The sequence below is a fragment of the Rhipicephalus sanguineus genome, chromosome 8 (genome assembly GCF_013339695.2).
Source record: "Rhipicephalus sanguineus isolate Rsan-2018 chromosome 8, BIME_Rsan_1.4, whole genome shotgun sequence".
Taxonomy (NCBI): domain Eukaryota; kingdom Metazoa; phylum Arthropoda; class Arachnida; order Ixodida; family Ixodidae; genus Rhipicephalus; species Rhipicephalus sanguineus.
The window spans coordinates 47,482,051-47,505,044 of record NC_051183.1 but is presented as its reverse complement, the minus strand read 5'-3'; the positions used below and the strand labels follow the sequence as shown (position 1 = coordinate 47,505,044).

At 45.0% G+C, this 22,994-nt stretch overlaps 2 protein-coding genes across 2 annotated transcripts in view; one reads left to right on the top strand and one right to left on the bottom strand.

Annotated features, from left to right (window-relative positions):
• The window catches only part of LOC119401829 (fructose-2,6-bisphosphatase TIGAR), a 430,132-nt gene that overhangs the window by 296,446 nt on the left and 110,692 nt on the right, over positions 1-22,994 (top strand). The window lies entirely within an intron of this gene.
• LOC119402713 (fibronectin) lies at positions 146-22,518 on the bottom strand. The gene is made up of 7 exons (XM_049418223.1): positions 22,489-22,518; positions 21,616-21,867; positions 20,704-20,737; positions 13,393-13,716; positions 5,674-5,979; positions 2,446-2,751; positions 146-159 (listed from the first exon to the last, which is right to left on the bottom strand). The coding sequence occupies exons 1-7, from the start codon at positions 22,516-22,518 to the stop codon at positions 146-148; spliced, it is 1,266 nt and encodes a 421-aa protein (XP_049274180.1).

Sequence of the window (22,994 nt, the reverse complement as noted above, 5' to 3'; positions counted from 1 at the left end):
AAACACTAAAAATAAGTAACGTGTGCAATGACCTTCTCCAATTTCACTTATCCCGTATGCTGATGTCTCTTAGTATTGAAAAACCTCGTAAACCGAAAATAGCGATGCTTTATTCAAGTAGAACGTGTTAATTTCAATAGTATTCTCATAGCTGCCGTACTGCAGGAAAAAAGATACTTTTATTTAACGTGTTTAAGGAGAGGTTGGTGCCTAGGCATGGATCCGGCTACTCCTCTAAAATAATAAGTGGCCTCATGAAGTTGTCAAGAAGCTTAAAATAATGCAAAATTTATTCTTAATATTGTCCATTCACCAAAGCATTGTTCACAGGTCTTCAGAGTTCACACATGTTCGCACGTCGTCATCAATATTCACACGCAAGAAAGGTTCGCGCTTTGCAGAATTCTTTGGTTTGTAGCCCCAACTAGTGAACCGCAGGGCTAGCTGGTAATCCACCAACAAACAGCCAGCAGCGGACAGGGGAAAGAGTGTCTATGTGATACACGGTGTCCGTAAGGACTTAATGCCACCTTTCTACCTTGATACCAGGTGTCCTGCGCAAACCGCGTTGTCACATACATTCAAGAAGATGCGCCTATGTTCTTGCTTTTTTTTTCCGCACCGCACAAAGTGCACCAGTTATGTGTGACGACATGTCCAGTAGAGCAGGCACCGAGGAAGTGGAAGAGAGAACATAAAAACCATTTTGTTGAATATTGCGACAAAGTCGTGAACAATGTTTCTCTTTCTCGCGGTCTCAATTATGTTGGTCAAACGGGGCGATGCCGGAACATCAGGTCACAAGAACACAGTTTAAGGAGCAGAAAATAAATGACGGTTTCCTTGCCCAGCACAGTTATCAGTGCGGCTGTATTCCCGTGTTTGACCAAACTGTAGTCCTGGCAAAATATGCGAACGATGAGACAAGAGCATAGGTCGGCAAAAGATGTAGAGCTCACTCAGATTCACTAAATTTCCTCAACTAGACTCACTCAGACTCAGAATCGCTGAAATTTTTAAGCCGGACTCACTCGGACTCAAACTCACCAAAATATTACTCGCTCAAACTCACTCAGATTCAGACGCATGGCTCTACCTGAGCTTCACTTAATCGACGTATGAGTCCGTTAGCGCATAACTGGCTTTTTTACCCTAGTATCAAGGCTCTTTCACACCAAGATCTCGCATATTTGGCGCTCTACTTGGCGCCTTTTGATCTCGAACATTCAAGTAGGAGTTGTCAGTGGTTGCCATTCAGTAAGGACATTTTTATTGAAAGTGGTGACACATAGGAGATATTTTGATCAAGAACTTCCTGTGAAAGAGTAGTGGGGGGGTTCAACTTGCTGCCCCCCACCGTTTAAGGTAATTCACGCCTCTGATTATTAAAGATTGAGCTGGCATATGAAGACTAGTGCTTTGAAGTATGTGCGAGTCGGCGGGAGTATAAACGTGAGCCGCATAAGCATGATAGTTATTCTGAAGTTGCATAGATAGAACCACATGTGTGGAGCTCACTCAGACTAACTCAAAAAATATAGTTTGCGCTTAGGGCTCACTCGGACTCAGACTCACCGAAACTTCCCTCTACCTGACTCATTCGGACTCAGACTCAATAAATTTTTTCTCAACCGGACTCATCCTGACTCACTCAGGCTCAGACTCACGGCTATATCTGAGCCTGAGTGAGTCGACTCATGACTGAGTTTGGCGACCTATGGACGAGAGTGATCACTGAGTTTCTTGACTGCTTAAACCATAGTACACACCTCTGAAATGCATTTGGTTGCATTTCTTCTTCTGCATTTGTGTATCGTGAACTTTGTTACGTCCGATGAGATTTTCTACTTAACCTGTTGATGCTTCTTACGCGACTGTTTGCGTGCGCTCACGGTGATATAGTATGCCGACAAATATTTATGTGCGTTTTTCAGTAAATCCTCAGTTGAATGTCAGCGGTTGTCTTTCTTACTTTCCTTGTACTTTGTCCTCTGCTGCTCTGTTTGTTCAGGATCAAGTCGGGAACCGCTACAAATGGTACTTGATTTTATGAGATTACAGGCGATATTAACTCAACAGAGCTGGTAAAAAGACTAAAGATTACTTATTTCGGTCATGTCATGCCAGCCACTAGTTCAATGGAGGGAAAATTATTGTCTCGCAAATTGCAAGGTAAAAGAATACGGGGCCGGTCATGCACAGGATGGTTAGTTGGCACTCTCGAGGCCACTGCACAATGTCTAGAGGAGCTCAAAGAACTTGTTTTAAGTACGTCCCAATGGGGCTGTCATACACACATGGTGTCACTGCGTGCAGCCATTAAAGTGACGGTTTGTAACAACGTGAACGCGGTCGACATTCGCGCTTAAACAAATAATATACCACAGATAGAACCAACAACAGCAATCCTGCTACTCTCAGTAAGATGCGAGAATGCTATCTTACGCTTTGTCGTCGTCAGGATGAACCGGGATGCACCGCGAGAAGTCCTCGCAGGCGGTCCGGTAATGTGAGTGTACAATTGCAACATGTAGAGGTGCCTAGGTTCCAGATCAGTGCACGTTAGTTCCGTCCGGTCGCGGTGAATGATGGTGCCATCTGCGCACGATCCATTGCTCCATGTTGTCCCTTTTAAAAAGGCATCTATCTTCACGCTGTAATAGTCAAATGTATCGTTTGGCCTTGTCCAGTTCACGGTGAAGAAGTCTTCCCCGACTTTAATAATCTTCAAGTCGGTGACGTCAGAAGGCCCTGCAATGAAACAGATCAGTTTTTAGTCGTTCAATCCCGGGGCGTTTCTAAAAGTATTGTGTTCCATTGCGCCAAATGTGCACGCATTTAACAATATGACATGTATGTGTTCAAAATAGTGATGATATTTCATTGATTATAGGGGTGGAGAAGAAGTCGCTGCTCCGCCTAGTATATAATCCTCATGAAGGTTCTCCAATTACAGTATTCAACACCCTAGCGTCATTAGCACGGAACACATTTCAACTACAAGTGAACAATTACGGGTCCAACATTGACAAATACATGCACCTTTCTGAAACTACAATTTGAAAGAATCAATCACATAATTTTACGATAAGTTCTAGACTGACATCTCGAATCACTGTGAGGCCGCTTTGGCAAACACTAAAAATAAGTAACGTGTGCAATGACCTTCTCCAATTTCACTTATCCCGTATGCTGATGTCTCTTAGTATTGAAAAACCTCGTAAACCGAAAATAGCGATGCTTTATTCAAGTAGAACGTGTTAATTTCAATAGTATTCTCATAGCTGCCGCACTGCAGGAAAAAAGATACTTTTATTTAACGTGTTTAAGGAGAGGTTGGTGCCTAGGTATGGATCCGGCTACTCCTCTAAAATAATAAGTGGCCTCATGAAGTTGTCAAGAAGCTTAAAATAATGCAAAATTTATTCTTAATATTGTCCATTCACCAAAGCATTGTTCACAGGTCTTCAGAGTTCACACATGTTCGCACGTCGTCATCAATATTCACACGCAAGAACGGTTCGCGCTTTGCAGAATTCTTTGGTTTGTAGCCCCAACTAGTGAACCGCAGGGCTAGCTGGTAATCCACCAACAAACAGCCAGCAGCGGACAGGGGAAAGAGTGTCTATGTGATACACGGCGTCCGTAAGGACTTAATGCCACCTTTCTACCTTGATACCAGGTGTCCTGCGCAAACCGCGTTGTCGCATACATTCAAGAAGATGCGCCTATGTTTCTGCTTTTTTTTTTCCACACCGCACAAACTGCACCAGTTATGTGTGACGACATGTCCAGTAGAGCAGGCACCGAGGAAGTGGAAGAGAGAACATAAAAACCATTTTGTTGAATATTGCGACAAAGTCGTGAACAATGTTTCTCTTTCCCGCGGTCTCAATTATGTTGGTCAAACGGGGCGATGCCGGAACATCAGGTCACAAGAACACAGTTTAAGGAGCAGAAAATAAATGACGGTTTCCTTGCCCAGCACAGTTATCAGTGCGGCTGTATTCCCGTGTTTGACCAAACTGTAGTCCTGGCAAAATATGCGAACGATGAGACAAGAGCATAGGTCGGCAAAAGATGTAGAGCTCAATCAGATTCACTAAAGTTCCTCAACTAGACTCACTCAGACTCAGAATCGCTGAAATTTTTAAGCCTGACTCACTCGGACTCAAACTCACCAAAATATTACTCGCCCAAACTCACTCAGACTCAGACGCATGGCTCTACCTGAGTTTCACTTAATCCACGTATGAGTCCGTTAGCGAACAACTGGCTTTTTTACCCTAGTATCAAGGCTCTTTCGCACCAAGATCTCGCATATTTGGCGCTCTACTTGGCGCCTTTTGATCTCGAACATTCAAGTAGGAGTTGTCAGTGGTTGCCATTTAGTAAGGACATTTTTATTGAAAGTGGTGACACATACGAGATATTTTGATCAAGAACTTCCTGCGAAAGAGTAGTGGGGGGGGGGGGAGGGTTCAACTTACTGCCCCCCACCGTTTAAGGTAATTCACGCCTCTGATTATTAAAGATTGAGCTGGCATATGAAGGCTAGTGCTTTGAAGTATGTGCGAGTCGGCGGGAGTATAAACGTGAGCCGACATAAGCATGATAGTTATTCTGAAGTTGCGTAGATAGAACCACATGTGTGGAGCTCACTCAGACTAAATCAAGAAATATAGTTTGCGCTTAGGGCTCACTCGGACTCAGACTCACCGAAACTTCCCTCTACCTGACTCATTCGGACTCAGACTCACTAAATTTTTTCTCAACCGGACTCACCCGGACTCACTCAGGCTGAGACTTACGGCTATATCTGAGCCTGAGTGAGTCGACTCATGACTGAGTTTGGCGACCTATGGACGAGAGTGATCACTGAGTTTCTTGACTGCTTAAACCATAGTACACACCTCTGAAATGCATTTGGTTGCTTTTCCTCTTCTGCATTTGTGTATCGTGAACTTTGTTACGTCCGATGAGATTTTTCTACTTAATCTGTTGATGCTTCTTACGCGACTGTTTGCGTGCGCTCACGTGATATAGTATGCCGACAAATATTTATGTGCGTTTTTCAGTAAATCCTCAGTTGAATGTCAGCGGTTGTCTTTCTTACTTTCCTTGTACTGTGTCCTCTGCTGCTCTGTTTGTTCAGGATCAAGTCGGGAACCGCTACAAATGGCATTTGATTTTATGAGATTACAGGCGTTATTAACTCAACAGAGCTGGTAAAAAGACTAAAGATTACTTATTTCGGTCATGTCATGCCAGCCACTAGTTCAATGGAGGGAAAATTATTGTCTCGCAAATTGCAAGGTAAAAGAATACGGGGCCGGTCATGCACAGGATGGTTAGTTGGCACTCTCGAGGCCACTGCATAATGTCTAGAGGAGCTCAAAGAGCTTGATTTAAGTACGTCCCAATGGGGCTGTCATACACACATGGTGTCACTGCGTGCAGCCATTAAAGTGACGGTTTGTAACAACGTGAACGCGGTCGACATTCGCGCTTAAACAAATAATATACCACAGCAGACCATTTTCTGGGTATACAATTCTCTATATCCACAGGAAACACGTTGAGGCAATGAAATTTGTTCGAAATATAACATTACAACTAGAGATATTTTACAGGCATGACAGACATTATAAAAATAAAATGGTCAAAACTTACGAAACGAATGCGTCCTAAATATAAACATTGCTTCGGGACTCCTTAGTATCCGGGGCCCACAGTGGGCGTTTGCCACGACAACAATGCAATACCCGGTATTGACGGTGCTTTCAAATTCCAGCCATGTATGGGACGTCTCATTTTCCTTGCAGTCACGCAGGACTCTGCCACACGTAGGGAAGCTGTCACATACTTTAACTGTGTATGCGATGCGCGTTCCGGGCATCTTGGACGGCGGTGCCCACTGTAGTCGGGTAAGTGTTGGCGATATCCCGATCGCAGTGATGTTTTTTGGTGCATCTGGTTCTGAAACAGAACGATAACAACATTGTTCAACATTTGCGTACAATTTCTTATTAGCAGAACAGTTTTACGCTCTTTAATGTGAAGAAGGCTTTCGGAAATTCCCACCATTTGCTTCCTGCAGCGCGAACAGATTCTCTGAGCCGTGTTGGACGCACTTATCTCATTTTTCTCAAGTTCTGTCGAGCGAAAGAGCAGGTAACCACAAACATATTCACTAAGCATTGAATTGACCTCTAATCAAACAACTTAGGGGGCAAAATGTCGCTTACTGGATATGATACTGTTCGTCTTTGGACGTTTAGTATACAATCAGCATCTTTTCAGAAACTTCCCCCTGTAACGTATGTACGCACATGTGTATGTACCCTGTTGCACGCCAGACTCTGCGACTTTCTTTAGCCGCCAATCATTGCACCACTTGGTTATTAATTTCGGTCACTGTGTGAGTGACACAAGGCAGCCTACATGCTGCGCGTTCAACAAAACTAGTGTATAAACACTCCTTGGTTCAGAATGAAATCTGGTAAATGTGACGTGCATGGAGTAAACCGTGTTTAAATATATTCCCATCATTTGGAGGTCATTTCCAGCAGTATTTCTGTTGGCGGAATATCAATCGCGCACTCCCATTATGTTTCAAGGGCAGCGCTATCTAATGTTTTCGTTGCGATGGGTAGTGCGCACATAAATTATCATCATCAAGAACAGCTACGAGCTCGCTTCGTCATCTTCAACTTCTGTTTTGGTCCCTCAAGACATGCGCCTATCTGAACGGCGTAATGAACGAGTCTGTTACGCGATTGAAAATAACTTAACATCATTAACAACTTGTCACGGGACTGAAATTACGTAACATCACGTAATAAATAGCCACGTAACTAAAATCACGTAACGTCAAGTCACGTGGGTAAAATCACGTAGAACCGCGTAGCAACTAAACATGTGACTAAAATCACGTGACATTTAGATCACGTAATAACTAGTTACGCAACTAATACAACGTAATATCACGTAACATCTAGCAACGTGCCTAAAATCACGTAAACCTGGTAACAACTAGTCACATGACTAAAACGCGTAACGTTTAGTCACGTGACTAAAATCCGGCAGCATCGCGTAATAGCTAGTAACGTGACATATTACCGCCTTAAACAATGTATCACCTAGGCACGTGACCAAAATAAAATCATCACGTAATAGGTAGTCACATGACACGCCTAGCCACGTCGAGCCACCACTTAGTAACGAAAACTTACCATCAAGCAAAAGCTCGGCCTTACTAGCAAAACTTAGCTAGGTGTAACACTAGCTCCGCAGGTGGTTCCAGCATTGCGGCACTAGTGGAAGGTGTTGAATACAGTATCGGAGAACCTTCAATCAGATAAATCATTTGATATATAGAAAAGTACGTGGATAGTCCTGGAAAATATTCCCCGTGCAGTAAGAGAGTCATGGAAAATATTGGTGCAATAATTCATCAATCTTAAGCAAGATCTTTTTATGAGATATAAATATTAGACACTTTTAGTCGGGCGTATGCAGAAGTTGCGTACGCATTGCACGATACGCTGCGTCCGCTACAAGCGAAGCGTGCAACAACGCTTTTAGTTCAACAAGCTGTCATAGGTTTCGCTCAACAAGATAAGTCATCTGTAAGATGTGTGTTCGAATGCTTATGAGCGCCACCGACGTCAGAAGTATACTAGACACAGTAACAACGTGGGCTCTGTGATCTGTGCGCAGGACCATCTCGATGACAGGTTAACGGCCACCAGCGTACACATTCAACTACGGCGTTAGCTGTGTGCATTTTTAACGCCGTTCCTGGCTGCATTGGTTGCACACGTTGGCGTTTACCCTGTACGTTCACATTTATTGCGTGTGCACAGTTTTGCAGCTCGGCGCACAACGTATGAAGGGCATTGGATGAGGCATGTGCGGCTGCGCTGGGTGGAAATGCGCGGGCGTGGATGAGGCTTAGTACATCCTGCAGCCACTGGTCGCACCCCACGTGTTCTTGAGTTTCCGATCGACAAGAAACGCTTCGAAGGAGTTTCTCCGGTCTCTTCCGCCGTTGAGCAGCATTTGCGCTCTCCTTCTCCATGGCTACACCACACTGGCAAACGCCAGTCAGAGGCGCTATCAAGCGGCTCCAGCTCAGTGTCAGACGGCGACTGCACAGCGAAGGCGAATAGCTGCGCGCGCGCCGGCGCCAGTACGTCTACCTAGCCTACGACGTCACTCCTCTGGAAAGCACAGACCGGCGGCAGCGAGTCGCGCGCGGCAGCGGCGGAGTGCGCGGGACGTGCCGGCTCCGATGCGCCAGCTGTGTGACATCACTGATCCTCGCGCATGCGCAGCACGGCCTTTGAGGAGCCACGCGAAACTGGCTCGGCTAGGCCAGTGTAGCTAACGCTACAAAAATACGGACCAATCTGTAAAGAACAGGTTGAATAACACAGGCTTTAAAATTAATAGATCTTTGGCGTCATTTTGTAACGTTTCGCTCAGTAACAAAAATTACGACTCCTTCACCTTCCACCCGCATACGTCGCATAGCATCGATTCCTACGGTATGTGGGATCTGTTAAATTTTTTTTTGTCGTTGGCGTCACCATCATATTCCGCATAAAGTCCGAATCGATAATATCGCCCCATGCGTTGCGTATAATACGTGCGAGTGAAAGCGTGCGAGCGCTGCCAAAAATTGCTTCTCCAGCAGAGATCAAATGCGCCCTCGAGCGATAGGCTTATGGAGGAGTGCCCGAGGGGCTGCTGGCTGTATGACTCCGGCATAAAATACGCACTTTGACTGGCCGGGCGCGGTGGCTGGTGAGAGCGCGCGCCGTATCTTTGCAGCCAATAAGCAGACGGCGCATACCTTTATATGTGTTGTGCTATTATCGCAAAGTTGATGTTGAAGACATAGGAGAGACTCGCTCAAGTTTCTCCGCTGACGCCAGCGCTTGCCATTCCCTTAGCGGAGAAAGCGAACTACTGCCGCGTGGTACGGCCTCTCCGCTCCGCTTGGTTTCCGCGCATTCGCGAAGCTCGCCATGTACGTGAAATATCTCTTGTTCTGCGATGTCGCCCCGACGCTGGACTGGTAGTTACTGCTGCGTTGTTGACTGTCAAAATGGTCACGCAAACACGAAGGGGCTGACCCCACTGGCGAAATTCTACCAATTGCAAAATACATGCCACCAAGAAAGCAGACGACAGGCATAGCTTACTGAAGTGCGCTGAACAAGGTAAAAAATTTCGCTGCGTGCTCTAGCAGTGCGTGGTGGAAGTTCACGCGTGCAGAGAAAACGAGTATCGGCAGGAAGCATTGAACATAATCAGAGTTCATTCCTGCTTCACAACTACACTGATCAATCGTGTTACTGGGACATACACGTCCGCGTCGTGGTTGTGCCGGCATTGAAGCAGGAATTACTACAGTGCGTTAAACTTCAGTATTTTAACCAATAAGAAACGTTTACGAAGGTATATAGGGTGCAGCGCGGAGCCAACTTACACATTTCAAATTGTTGGCGAAGCCGTTGATGGCAATGGCAAGCCATTCATGATGAAGTTGCAGCGATTTATAAGGACCTACGGAGGCGCGTGCGCAACTTCAAGAAGTTGTAAGAGGACGCCATCTGCCAGATGTAGTTGCCGAGAAATAACCTTGTAATTGGTCGCAAATGAATGGCATATTTTGTCCTATTTATAGACACACCTATTTTTTTCCCTGCGTCCGTGTATATGATATGAAAACTTGAAATAGATTGAACTTCATTAAAAGATTGACTTTATTTAAAATTAATCCGGCAATTTTCTGCGAAATGACAAGTTTTTAAACTCCGTCCACCGTAATTTTTCCATATTTATATCACAATTACAACAATACAGTTAAAACAGTACAATTAACCTCCGCTATACAGGCCTCGGCTTCATTATCTGTTGGTATTGATTAAGGTTGTGTCAATCAAAGGAAGGAGCCCTCGAGAATTCCCTACCTTCATTTCTACTTGAAATATGTCAGTTGACTACGCACCACCCGGTATTTACTCTGCTTCTGCTATTCTATATGATAGCTGACGTATAGCGAAAGGCCTGTTCACATATGTCCTATTGGTGTTGCGCGGTGATATATTATTTTTTCTCGTTACGCAGCGCGGATGGAAATGCGTGGTAGCCAACAGATGCGACACGGATTTGTAGCAGACACAATTTTTTGGGGAAAGAGCACTGTCCTATCTCTTGGGGCAACTATAATGAATCGAGCAGCCTATCACGTCTTCTCTCGTGTTTCTTTCTCGTGCTCAGTTGCGCCACAAATATATCGTTATAAAAAAAATTACACCATCTCCCGCTAAAGGGGACCATGAGGCGATGCGAAGCCGGAGCAGTTGCACGATCGCGTTTCGTTGGCGTTCGTTGGGCATGCTACCGACCTCGCGTCGTGGAACGTGAAGAGGGACGCTACGCGCGTCGTATCTTCCATCTAGACTGGCCGTTAATTCTCACAGAGCGAGCGGGGAACGCGGTCGACAGGCGGGCCAGAGGGGGGCAACGTAGGAGAGGAGAGAGAAGGGGAGGCGACGCGCATGCGCTCGAGCTCATCGCGGCGTTGTGCAGGAGAGAATTTAGGCATGTCTAGCCCGCGTTTCAGAGGAAGAATGGAAAGGGGGAGGGGAGACCGTAAGTGGAGAGGGGAGGGGAGAGGGTAAGTGGTGAGGGAGAGCGAAGAGGGAAAGGGGAAAGGGTGAGTGGAGAGTGGGAAGGGTAGAGGGTAGATGACAGGGGGAATGGTGAGAGTGAGTGGAGAGGAGGTGTGTGGAGAGGTATGCGCATGCGCAGTAAGGGTGGTCACGCCGCACACCACCACCGGATTGAGCTCGACCTTAAGATACTTCGCATCTAATAATTACACCATCTCCCACTAAAGGGGATCATGAGGCGATGCGAAGCCGAAGCACTTGCACGATCGCGTTCCGTTGGCGTTCGTTGGGCATATTACCGACCTCGCGTCGTGGAACGCGAAGAGGGACGCTACGCGCGTCGTATCTTCCATCTAGCCTGGCCGTTATTTCTCACAGGGCGAGCGGGGAACGCGGTCGAGAGGCGGGCGAGAGGGGGGCAGCGTAGGAGAGGAGAGAGAAGGGGAGCGGACGCGCATGCGCTCGAGCTCATCGCGGCGTTGTGCAGGAGAGAATTTCGGCATGTCTAGCCCGCGTTTCAGAGGAAGAGAGGAAAGGGGGAGGGGAGAGCGGTAGTGGAGAGAGGAGGAGAGGGGAGGGGAAAGTGGAGAGGATGAGTGGAGAGGGAAAGGGGTAGAGGACGGGGGGATGGTTAGGGGGAGTGGAGAGGAGGTGTGTGGAGAGGGTATGCGCATGCGCAGTAAGGGTGGTCACGCCGCGCACCACCACCGGATTGAGCTCGACCTTAAGATACTTCGCATCTAAAAGCCTTTTCGCCCAGACCAGGACGACGTCGTCTACTATTCACTGCTTCGCATCTCCTACAAGGCTGAGTAGATGCTGCTTTTTCACCCCATTGCAGCTGCGAAGGGAGTCCTCATTCACGTGAATCATCTCAGAACGCTTCTCGAGCCAGGAAACCCGCGAAAGCACGTGCAGAACGCGTGCAGCTTGCGTGAAAAGCAACGGAAACTCAAGGGGGCGTGAAGGGGTAGTGGAGAGGTGGCCACTTGCGTCATAGGTTTCCTCTCCACATTCATCGGCAGCGCCTGGCACCACAGCGCCCCTCTCTGGCACGGGTCTCCTCTATGGACAGAACGATCGTCGCTTCGCTCGCTGAAGCTTCCGCGCTTCTTTATGCCAGCGTTTCCTTTGAGTTATGCCAGGTGCCGTGCTAAAGAACTCAGCTGCTAGTCTTACTTTGTATACCATTCCGAGTTGTGCTATCACATTGGCTGCTTCAGCCTGTCGGTGAAACTGACTTTTTACGTACGAAGCATTTTAGGGACCCGGGCTGTCCTATGCTGTATGCTGTCATCGGATGCTGTCATCTCATGTCGACGCTTGGCGTCACACAGGGAAACCATGTATAGCATAGCCATGTATAATATAGCAGCCATGTACGGTTAGCAAGGCGGTGGGAAAGAGAAGTTACGGTGATGAGGACAAAATATCACAGCATATCCACGGAGTGAATGATGATGAGTGGGCGAAGCTGCGGAGGTTCATCGGTAAACCGTGAATCTTCCGTGAATACTGCCCAGTACATCATCACCGACGTGAGATCGGGCGCGTTTATACTAAAGGTTCGATGAGAGTTATGACGACTTGCAGCTCACTTTAATTTTACATGTAAGCTGTGAATTTTCATTGTTTAGAAAACCATTGCTTTAGAAAACATGTGGCGTCTTTCGTTAAGCAGCTGGCGTCTTTTCGTTTTGCTTTGGAAACATCTGGCGTCTTTTCGTTTTGCTTTTAGAAAACATCTGGCGTGTTTCGTTGGTTTATTTCATCAATCAACGGCGTTTTGAACAAAATTTTTATTGTTTAATCACGCACAGGAGAAATCTCACCAGGCACTACCTTGGAGGTAAACAATGGCTGCTAATGGGAATAAGAGACAGAAGAAGTCGGCTTTTAGCTATCACTTACACTTCTACTTCTACTACCGTTTCCTACTGGAACATGCCAATGGCTGCTAATGGGGAACGAGAGACAGAAGAATTCGGCTTTTAGTTAACGCGCACGCTGCGAATTTTTTATTGTTCAACAACGCACAGGAGAAATCTCCCACCGGAACCACCTTGGAGGTCAAGATCTGGTACTAGCGTTACGACTGGTTACGCACTACGAGGGACGAACGGGTGCCGCTTTAAGGAGCTTCGCCCCTAAAAGGAAGTGATCATGAGGAGGAGGAGAAAGAGCACCACGGGACCACAAACGAAAGTTTCCTTCCTCGCCATGTACGCTCAGCAGGTTACACGTTTAGAAAGCCAGCACCTTCTGGCCCGAGAACGCAATCGTTGCTGAAGGGTAGGCGAATCACTGATCCGCACTCCCCCATAACATTCACGTTGACTGGTACAGCTTTCACGTTTCACATTGAGTTTTAAGCCCATCAGTTCAATCGTTCGATAACATCTTAACATGAATGCACAAAAAGGTTTGCAGAAATATTTTCGTTAAGCATGCCAACTTAAAGAAGTGATGATATCTGGGGTTTAACGTCCCAAAACCACGATATGATTATGAGAGACGCCGTAGTGGCGGGCTCCGGAAATTTCGACCACCTGGGGTTCTTTAACGTGCACCTAAATCTAAAACTTAAAGAGGTAAGACAAAGACGGAACACAGCGTGCACACTTAAAGTAACTATAGCATTGCTAGCAGCCGGGCTCTTAAGCACAAAATTCTCACAGTTGAGGACGAATTCATGTTGCGTTACCTTGTCCAGCAATAAAAATGATTGCCATTGTAGCTCCCTTGGAGACACGCTTAGGAGGTCCGTTGATTTGCGTATGTACAGTCAAGGTGACGTTAGTGCAAGCGTTGATATTGGTGCAGGTGACTCGGTTCTGGCTTGGGTGAATGGTTGTACCGTTCGAGCAGGAGCCCATGTAATGCTGTTCCTTGGTGGCGTTCTTTCCTCTATTTTGCTCGCTGATGGTGATCCAGTAATAGTCAAAACGAGTTTTAGGCTGCTCCCAGGTGACCGTGATGGAATTTTCTGTGCTCGACAGCAGGGCCAAGTTGACAACGTCCGGCAGGTCTGAGACAATGCAGGATAGAACATGATTGGTAAGCAGTCATGAGACAGGAGCAGTTATTCGAAAAAAAAAAACGGTTTTGAGCAAATATCGAGGTGGAAACCCAGAACGCTGATTCAGGTAAATTTAACTCTCAGCAAAAATCGAGAGAAGTGTTGGAACAGTGTGGAATTAGCAACAAAATCAATAAATCCGGATCAAACTCATACGTAGCCTCAGGAGTGAATGTAGAATTGGGTGCATTAATAAGTAACGTTATTGAAGAAACCATATATGCGGTCCATCATATTAACGTGAAAAGGATGTTAGTTCTGGCTCATCTTGCAAGCCACGTTTCTTTGTTGTACAGAGAATTCGAAGTGGCAGTTGTTGACGTGCAGTGGGATTTATCGTGAATTGCCTTCATGTAGCGTGCGCTGTAACTAGAGCTGCGTGTTTTCGGATAAATCATTAAAAATCCGATAAACACTCGCCGGCGAAATTTTTGACAATTCGGATTTATCTGATAAACTCCAATTTTAAAAGGGCATTTTCAACGTTCGAAGGGCATTTTCAAAGCTGTGAATCCACAATCGAAATGAGCGCCCCTCCATCAGCGGCAGCAACCTCGTAAAATATGGTCGCGTCTATAACAACATGCTTTAAGGTTGTCATACGAATAAACTTAGGTGTTTTATATTCAAGTATTTGTGCTTGTGCGTTTCAACATTCCAGAGATCTAAAATACATTTAGTGTATTCGGATGTTCTCGTGTTCCGATAGCATGTCATCTAAAATTTCGGAGTATTGAGAATAATAATAATAATAATAATAATAATAATAATAATAATAATAATAATAATAATAATAATAATAATAATAATAATAATAATAATAATAATAATAATAATAATAATAATAATAATAATCAATCAATCAATCATTTAACGTGCCCAGGAACAACGGTAAGATACTTGTACAGGCGCACGCAAAAATAAAACAATAAAATTATACAATACAATACAGACAGCCTTCTGAAATAAGAAAAGCAAAAACGCGTGGACAAAGAGAAATGAACACAATAGGGGAGGAGTAAAATAAGACAACACGATAAATATTGAAGGGAAATGAAAAAAATTAGATTGCATATATACAACTGTGCGAAAAGGCGGAGAAGGGAAGATTTGTACTTTTTGCCATACTCTGTCAAGACAGTGCATAGCTCTGACAAAAACAATGACTGTTGGCTATCAAAAACGTCAAGATCTAGAAAATTACCGTTATAGAGACTTTGTATTCTGTGAACGTTAGTGTGTTGGAAGAAGCAGGCGGGTACTTGAAACGTTCTATTCTCTCTGGCTAACTTACACGGAATTCGAAAATTAACACAATTAAGAAGTACAGGGCATGATATGATATCATGAACTAGCTTGTAAAGACATAACAGATCAGAACGATTTCGTCGGCAGTGAAGAGATGGCAATGATAATAATCCAGCAGTATTTGAACGAGGTCTAGAGTGATGTCTAGCAAAGCGATGGTTATATTGGCCGCGAGATCGAGCGGAGTCGCCACCTGGCGGCTTCTGACTGAAGCGCGCCTAGTGTGGATTGCTCCATGCGTCGTCTGCTAGCCACGTTATGTTTGCATGTGCGCGTACGTCATGCAGGTCCTCAAAAGGCGGTTTGTTTCGTTGCATTAGTGCAACTTTAACCGCTCTTACGTATGCCTAACACGATGTAGAGAGGCATTTGGCCGTGAACGGCTGTATATGTACTGTAATAAGATCAGTGAGTGCACTTGTAGAGAATGCTGTGTGTGGTCGTCGTACCCTCCGTTCACGAGAGTCATATCAGTGTAGGTGCCGCTCTGTGGTTCAAGCGCATTGCAAAGTGCACTTGGCGTTGCCCTAAAGATGAGAAGTATTAAATCTCATGTGAATATAGCCTTTTAGTGGCGCGGTGGTAAAAAAAAAGAGGCTCGCATGTACTTGAGCGTTGTGGTTAGGTGTTGTTTACATATACGTTACGCGAAAAGCTTTAGTTGTGTACGGTCCTGGTCACACTAGAGAGAAATATTTCTGTTAAGTCACGCCTGACACTTCGGTATTTAAATTGTCCCCTAAAAATAACAGAAAATGAAATGACACGAAAATCGCAAAACTGAGTTGCCTTGCGCAATTTGAACTTGTGGCGAAATTTACACAAAAACACCCGTGTACCTAGATTAAGGTACGCGTTAAAGAGCCCCGATGGTTAAAATTAATCCAAACGGCGTACTTTACATTTATGTCGTAGTAATTTCACGCGAAGCCACATCTTTCTTTCTTTACATTGCCTTGGGCGTTTGTGCTGCGTTGTAATAGATTGGCGGAAGGCAGCGGACATTATTCGCGTGAAAAAACGTACTTCGGTCCCGTGAAATAACCGGGCCTTTGTTCCATTACTGTCGTGCAAGTAATCAATCGAAGAAAGTTTCGTGCTGTACAGTTACCTGTTTTTTGTGTACTGTTACTGGAATAAAAGCGTGTACGTGTTAAACGCTTCTGTAGCGCTAAAGCGCTGTCAGCCACGTGGCTTTCCTCAGTAACCCTATCAACTGTGCTACATTGGAGAACTGAATAAGAAATGCGGATGAATATTTGAGTACGCAGTGCACAAAGTGCTATTTGAACTCATCGTGCAGGAATGCGTGCTTTCTTTTTGTTGGGGGTTATCCAGATGAACAAGAAGTAAATACTTCATTCAGTCGCGCTACAGCAGTGCGTAGTAGGTGGAACACAAGCTGAACGTGTACAAATAAAACAACAAGAAAACGTCATCCATTGCGAAAACGCTGACTGTTGCCGAAGGCGAGCAACCCCGTTCGTTGGCAGAATGCGCTTCTCTCACAAGTAATAGTAACGTTCGGCGCGCTTCATGCATTAATTTGGGAATGAAGAGCGCACATATTACCAGAAAGCTGCAGTCAACGCATTTTATTTGCCGGAAATCGGGTCAGATCGCTCACAACGAAGCGTTGTTGTGTGCGTTTGTATACGCGCCGACGACCGCCTATCCACACTAGCGCGGCGACGGTGCTGCCACCTGTAGCCCGATCTCGCGGCGAATATGCTGAGGAATTTTTTCTGGACCCTTTCAATGGTGTTACCGCTGGATTGAGCAATGCCATTTCATATCACGGACGCATACTCAAGTTGTGGAAGACATATTGCGGTGTACAATTTGTGGAGGGCTATAGGAGAACTGAATTCTCTAGATATTCTGCAAACACATATAAGAGAACGAAGGCCCCGAGTAGCAGCACGGTTAACGTGAGCAGAAAAGTTTAACGTGCTATGAACAAGAAGACCAATATCACTGATTTCATAAACCTTGCATAACGACACAGGATTGACAGAGTATTGAAATGACACGCTAGATGCTTTGCGAGGGATAGACATGATTTTTGTCTTCGAGGTATTCAGAGAAAGGTTATTACCGTTGCACCATTCGGAAAAAGAACACAAATCTGACTGCCGCAAGCGACAGTCGTTAACTGAATGAAATTCCTTAAATATCTTGATGTCATCGGCATACAAGAGGAAAGAAGAATTACTAATGGCAAAAGAAACTTCATTAACGTAAATTAAAAATAAGAGTGGGCCTAATACCGTCCCTTGAGGGACCCCACTAGTCACTTTATACAAAGAAGACGTTTCGCCATTTACGACAACATAACAAGATCTATTGAGCAGATAGCTGTATAAGAGATTCGCAATCGAGAAGTCAACGTCAAAATACGCAAGTTTAACCACGATCAGTGTGTGCCTGACTACGTCAAAAGCCTTGCTCAGGTCACAGTAGATTACGTCAGCCTGTCCTCTCTGAGAAATGGGCGTGGAGATCTGCGCCATGAAACTAGCAAGATTTGTGGTAGTTGAGCGGCCAGGAAGAAAACCATGTTGATTTGGAATCAATGAGTTTTTCACACTAACAGACAATATTTTGTGAAGAGCATTTCGAAGATCTTTGATGTGGCGCATAGTAGAGAAATCGGGCGATAATTAGAAACATCGGTTTTAGAGCCGGACCTAAATACTGGGAAGACACGAACAGTTTTCCACATGCTAGGAAATGTGGAAGTGTCCAGGCAGTTATCAAATATCGTAGTCAATACTGGGACAAAAATAGACACCATAAGCTTTTAGTATGACGGAGGGGATGCCATCTGGGCCACATGATAAGGATGGGTTTAAACGCTTGATGCATTCGCAGATAAGATTTTCATCCAGCGACAAAGCACTGCATGAGCTAAATGCCTTGGGCTGTTGTCTGATATCAATGCTAGAGTCTGAGGCCTTATAAACGGATGAGAAATGCGGGGCAAAACAGTCAGCGACGGCACGCACTTCTATTCCATTTGAGCCCAGTAGTCTGAAGGACTCTCCTCTTTTGCTAGGCCGTTTAAGTACATACTTCCAAAACACAGCCGGCCTGTCACAGGCGCTTTTTTCTAAGAATTCAATATACGAAATATGATCCCGTTGATATAGGCGTTTAGAGAGAGTTCGAAAAAAGCTGGACTCTTCCTTCCACTCGCTGGATGGAGAACATTTAGATTTCCTGTGTGCGAGATCTTTATTCTCTTTAATAATAATAATAATAATAATAATAATAATAATAATAATAATAATAATAATAATAATAATAATAATAATAATAATAATAATAATAATAATAATAACAGGCCCTTTATTTTTATCAAGAAGATGAGGGAGGCTGGGAGAAAAAGCTGAGAAGCAAAATTATAATGTCTGGGGTTTAACGTCCCAAAACCACTATATGATTATGAGAGACGCCGCAGTGGAGGGCTCCAGAAATTTAGACCACCTGGGGTTCTTTAACGTGACCTAAATCTAAGCACACGGGCCTCAAACATTTTCGCCTCCATCGAAAATGCAGCCGCTGCAGCCGGGTATCGGTCCCGCGACGTTCTGGTCAGCAGTCGAGCGCCATAACCACTAGACCACGGTGGCGGGGCAAAACTGAGAAGCAGCTTGGCTAGGTCCTGCCTCCCCCCCCCCCCCCCCCCCTCAAAGGTACACTTTGGCGAGCTTACAGCACTGCACATCAACAGCCTTATTAACAGGGTGAATGAACAGGAAATGAGAAAGGATGAAAGGATGGAGAAACAGAATTATCAGCAAAAATGCAACGCATTTTCATTGAAAATAATATTAGATAAGAATACATTGCAACAACTCATTATGTAAAATAAACACCGAATTTTGGAGAATTGGAGATTTACGTGAAATAAACTCCGATAAACGCCAAATTTCCCCTCAAAAAACAAACTCCGAAAAACATCCTCCGATTTTCATGAAAAATTAACTCCGAAATTACGGAGCCCTAGATATAAGGTGTTGTGGTCGCTCATTCGGACGCCTCACGACGTCTCCATAAAACGTCCCATATTCTCCACACTTTCTGCCTTTGTGAATGTTGACGAATGGGGCGAAGGGCAATAACCATTATTAACGTGAGAGCATTAAAGAGCTACTTTCGCAGAAATTCTGGTGTCGGCGTCGGCGTCGGCGTCATTGGTTGTGCGCGAAAAATCATATTCTTGTCCGAGACCAAAAAATCGAGAAAGATGCAAATAAAATAAATAACTAAAATATTCGGTTCGAGTCAGAATCGAACCAGGCCTCCTGCGCGGCAAGCAGGTATTCTACCACAAAGAGACGCCATTGCTTGAAACTGCTTCGACATAGAAATGCTGTATGAAACTCATGCAGTGGAAGGAGTCTCCTTATCGCATGTGATATGGCGTGGCAGAAGAGTAGTATCGCACTGGGCGTCGAAAGATGTGAATAGCGCAACGAATGCGTGTTTTAAAGGCCCACCCATTAAAAAGCGCTCAGACATCTTTAATCATCATCATCAAGAAAAGCATCAACAAAGTGAGCAGCTGCGTGGGTTCGCGTGTTGCCTTACAGATGCGTAGTGGGCCCTTTGCTGCTTTGCAAAATGAAGAATTATGACGTATGGGGCACTGCGCAACTGCACTTGCCGTAGCTATTCTAGCACACTTTGCAACGGCGAATGTTACGCGCACAGATGGTGGTTCCCTTGCGGCACGGTTGGGATATGCACCGAGAACGGAAGGCAGGCTAGACGTTGAGAAGGCGATGCGCACGGGGTCCGATTACGCTATCGCCTTATACACTTGAAGGCAAAGCTCAAGCGTCCTCAAAAATTTTGAAAGGAAATTAGAGTTGGTCTGGTCTGCATATGGCAGCTGTGGATTGGTTGCGGTGCTTGCGGAAAGCGTTGATGGGCAAACAATTCCGTCTTTCTATGTCGTATGGCGCGACGAATCTTAACGTGCAGGTGTCGCTATAGAACTGGTTCTTTTGTCACACTCGAAAGATCCCGCTTGTTTATTGATATCTCAGTTAGTCCCCTTTTGAGGAAGGAGATCAGCACCAGCAGCTGTACCATCGCCAACGCTTTCAGATGAGGCTCACAATAGCGCAAGGAGTCAGCTGAATGTCCCAGCCTGTCAGTCGTCTAGCTCAAGTTATCCCTATAAAAATTTGCATTGTGCTTTTAAAGCACAATAGGTTTAAAACCACAATGCGTCAATTAAAACGTTGCTCAGTTTAGTGTAAACGTCTCGTTTGTGACGTTTATACTACGTCAACGTGTCAACGACTCATTTGAGAGCCGACGGTGGGTGAGCACGGAGTCTGGGCTGAGCCTTAGTTGCGTCCTCACGCGCCACAAGACGCAAAGCGTCAGTACAACGGTACTGTTTCTGTAAGACTGCTTGCCTTTTACTTTCTAAATTACGGCTTTACCAGACCAAGTGGTACATTTGTTCATATGGTCCCACAAAAGGTGCGTTTATAAAGGAGATTGGCGATGCCAAAGTTTTTTCCAACAGAGAACACGTGAATTAGGTTTTCAAATTTTGTTGATCACTTTGAAAAGCCTATAGACCCAGAACAAAAGCGGTAAGCTTACCAAACTTTGTGAGGGGTTCTGCACTTGAAGAAGGCTGAAATGACAAGAGCATGTGTCATGAGCGCTAAAAAAGGCATGATTTATGCAGGAACATTCGCGTAAATGTTTGTAGGCGCTTGTTCAAGCCAAATATCACGTCAACAATATGGTATGTTCGTACTCTGTATGTGTACTCATTTCACTTGAAGAGCTGTCGAAAGCAATGAGCCAACTCTGGGACATATTTCTGTTGTATGCACAAAGCTGCCACAGCTTCAGAGACATGTGCGTCGTAATGAAACATTCTTGGAAAAATTAGTAATTTCATATCGATGACTTTTCACACACCAGGAGAGTCATAAGCTGTTGGATATTGTTGAACCATGCTTATTTTCCGAACATGTGAAATGCGAACGATTGTTTTAACACATATTGCGCAAATATTACGCCTTACCACAACCACCTGCATTTAAGGAAATATTTCAGTACACAAAAGCATCTGTTAGAGTGTTGCAAATATTGGCGCAGGGTAATACAATGCAAGTTAACTGTCGAGGGCTCGTTGAGTCCACGTCAGAGTGAAAAGTATTTGATGCGCAGTGTACAAAAGTCTACCTGAATTAAGCGGGATGGCTGCAGGATTTTACGAACGCGAATGTGTCATCCTCGAAAACGAACTTCGCCGGCATTTGTGAGGCGTGAAGTCATTTGTGGAATGAATGCATCGGTGTCAGTGTCCGTTTAAACCAGGCAGACTTGGATTGATGGGCTATGCCTGGATTTATTCTGGTCGCATTGCGTGTGTATAAGAGAGCATGCGAAGATGAATTGATAATGGTGGTGACGCGACAGAAAGTGCTGGGCGAGCAACCCCTCGTTTCAAACTCTTTCATATTCTTTTAGTTCAACGGTTAACGAAGAACACTGGCTCACCTTGCCCTGAACGAGCAACAGTGATGCCAAGCAAATCAATATGGCGACCAGGCACACGGAAACACCAACGGTCAACGAGGTTCTCTTTGTGCACCGAGAAGAGCTTGTTCTGGGCAGTTGTCTGCGTGATGATTCCTGCTCCGATTCGATGAGCTGTACTGTAGCATCTTCAGGAAGGTACTGGACATACGGCGGCTGTTTTGCCTTTTCCATGGCCCGTCGCAATCTTCCGGACGGGCTCTTCGCTTCGTCCTGCGGAATAAAAAGTGTAAAATGCACGAGAAACAAGTAAACTTCAAGTGTAATTAGTCCTACAAAATCGCGTTCTTGGTGGGAAAACCATGTGAGTACCATTATGTGCCGTAGCTTTACCTACGCGATGGCCTCAGGAAAGATAATAATGAAACGCGCTCCAACTGAGCGACCTCCACGAAGGAAAAGTCAGAATGTGAATTATACATAAAAGCCTTTTTATAGCCCTGCTTAGATATAGGGTGCAGCATTAAGGCGGTGCTAAGATATCATTTCAATTCCCAAGCACACTTTCGCATCAAGCAGAATTGAGACACATCACTAAGATGTATTTCCACTCATGCAGAGTAATTTCACCAAAAGTAACTATGACATAACATTTGAGTTAAACAGAAATAAAGATAGAGTAACTAATTAGCCATTAATTTGATGAGCAGTCCGCAGCTGAGGGTTCACTGCAGCCTAACAGAACTGCAAGTGCGCATTCCGTGTTGCATTCAACATGATTTAAGTGTGCATTTTCAAGCACCAAATTATATGTAGCATAGGTGTGGATACATTAAGCATTGCAGGAATATCATGCACAAAGTTTTCTGGGGAGATCTTCAAGTTACTACGTACCTCTGGGTAAGATAGCAACCGATTCGACATCGAGCTAACGTTCTGGCGTGCTACGCCTGCCAAAGTGACGCTTGCAGTCGAGCGAAGTGAGCTCAGAGACGATATCGCTTTGCGAGCGGAAGCTTAAAAGGAAGTACGCGAACGCAAAACAAGTTAGTAAGTCCCCAATCGAGATAAATGACACAAGGACGAAATGCAGGGCACACGACGACGAAAACATGTGACGCACTTGCAAACACTTTTAGATATGCGCGTTGGAAGTATCAAGATGTTTGCATACTATTACAATTACTGATAGCTAATGTTTCGATAAAGTTTGTTAGTAGTGGCGCGATCACGTAACACGCTTAAAAGGATTGACGTTTGGGCAAGATGGTGTGGATTCACTTCTAAATGTTAACAGCGCATAGAAGGGTTGGTAAAGGACGAGACAGGGGCACAGTGCGCTGAATACCAAGTAGTTTTATTTCGATAAAAATGTGCAATATACAAGCTAATGGAGAAGG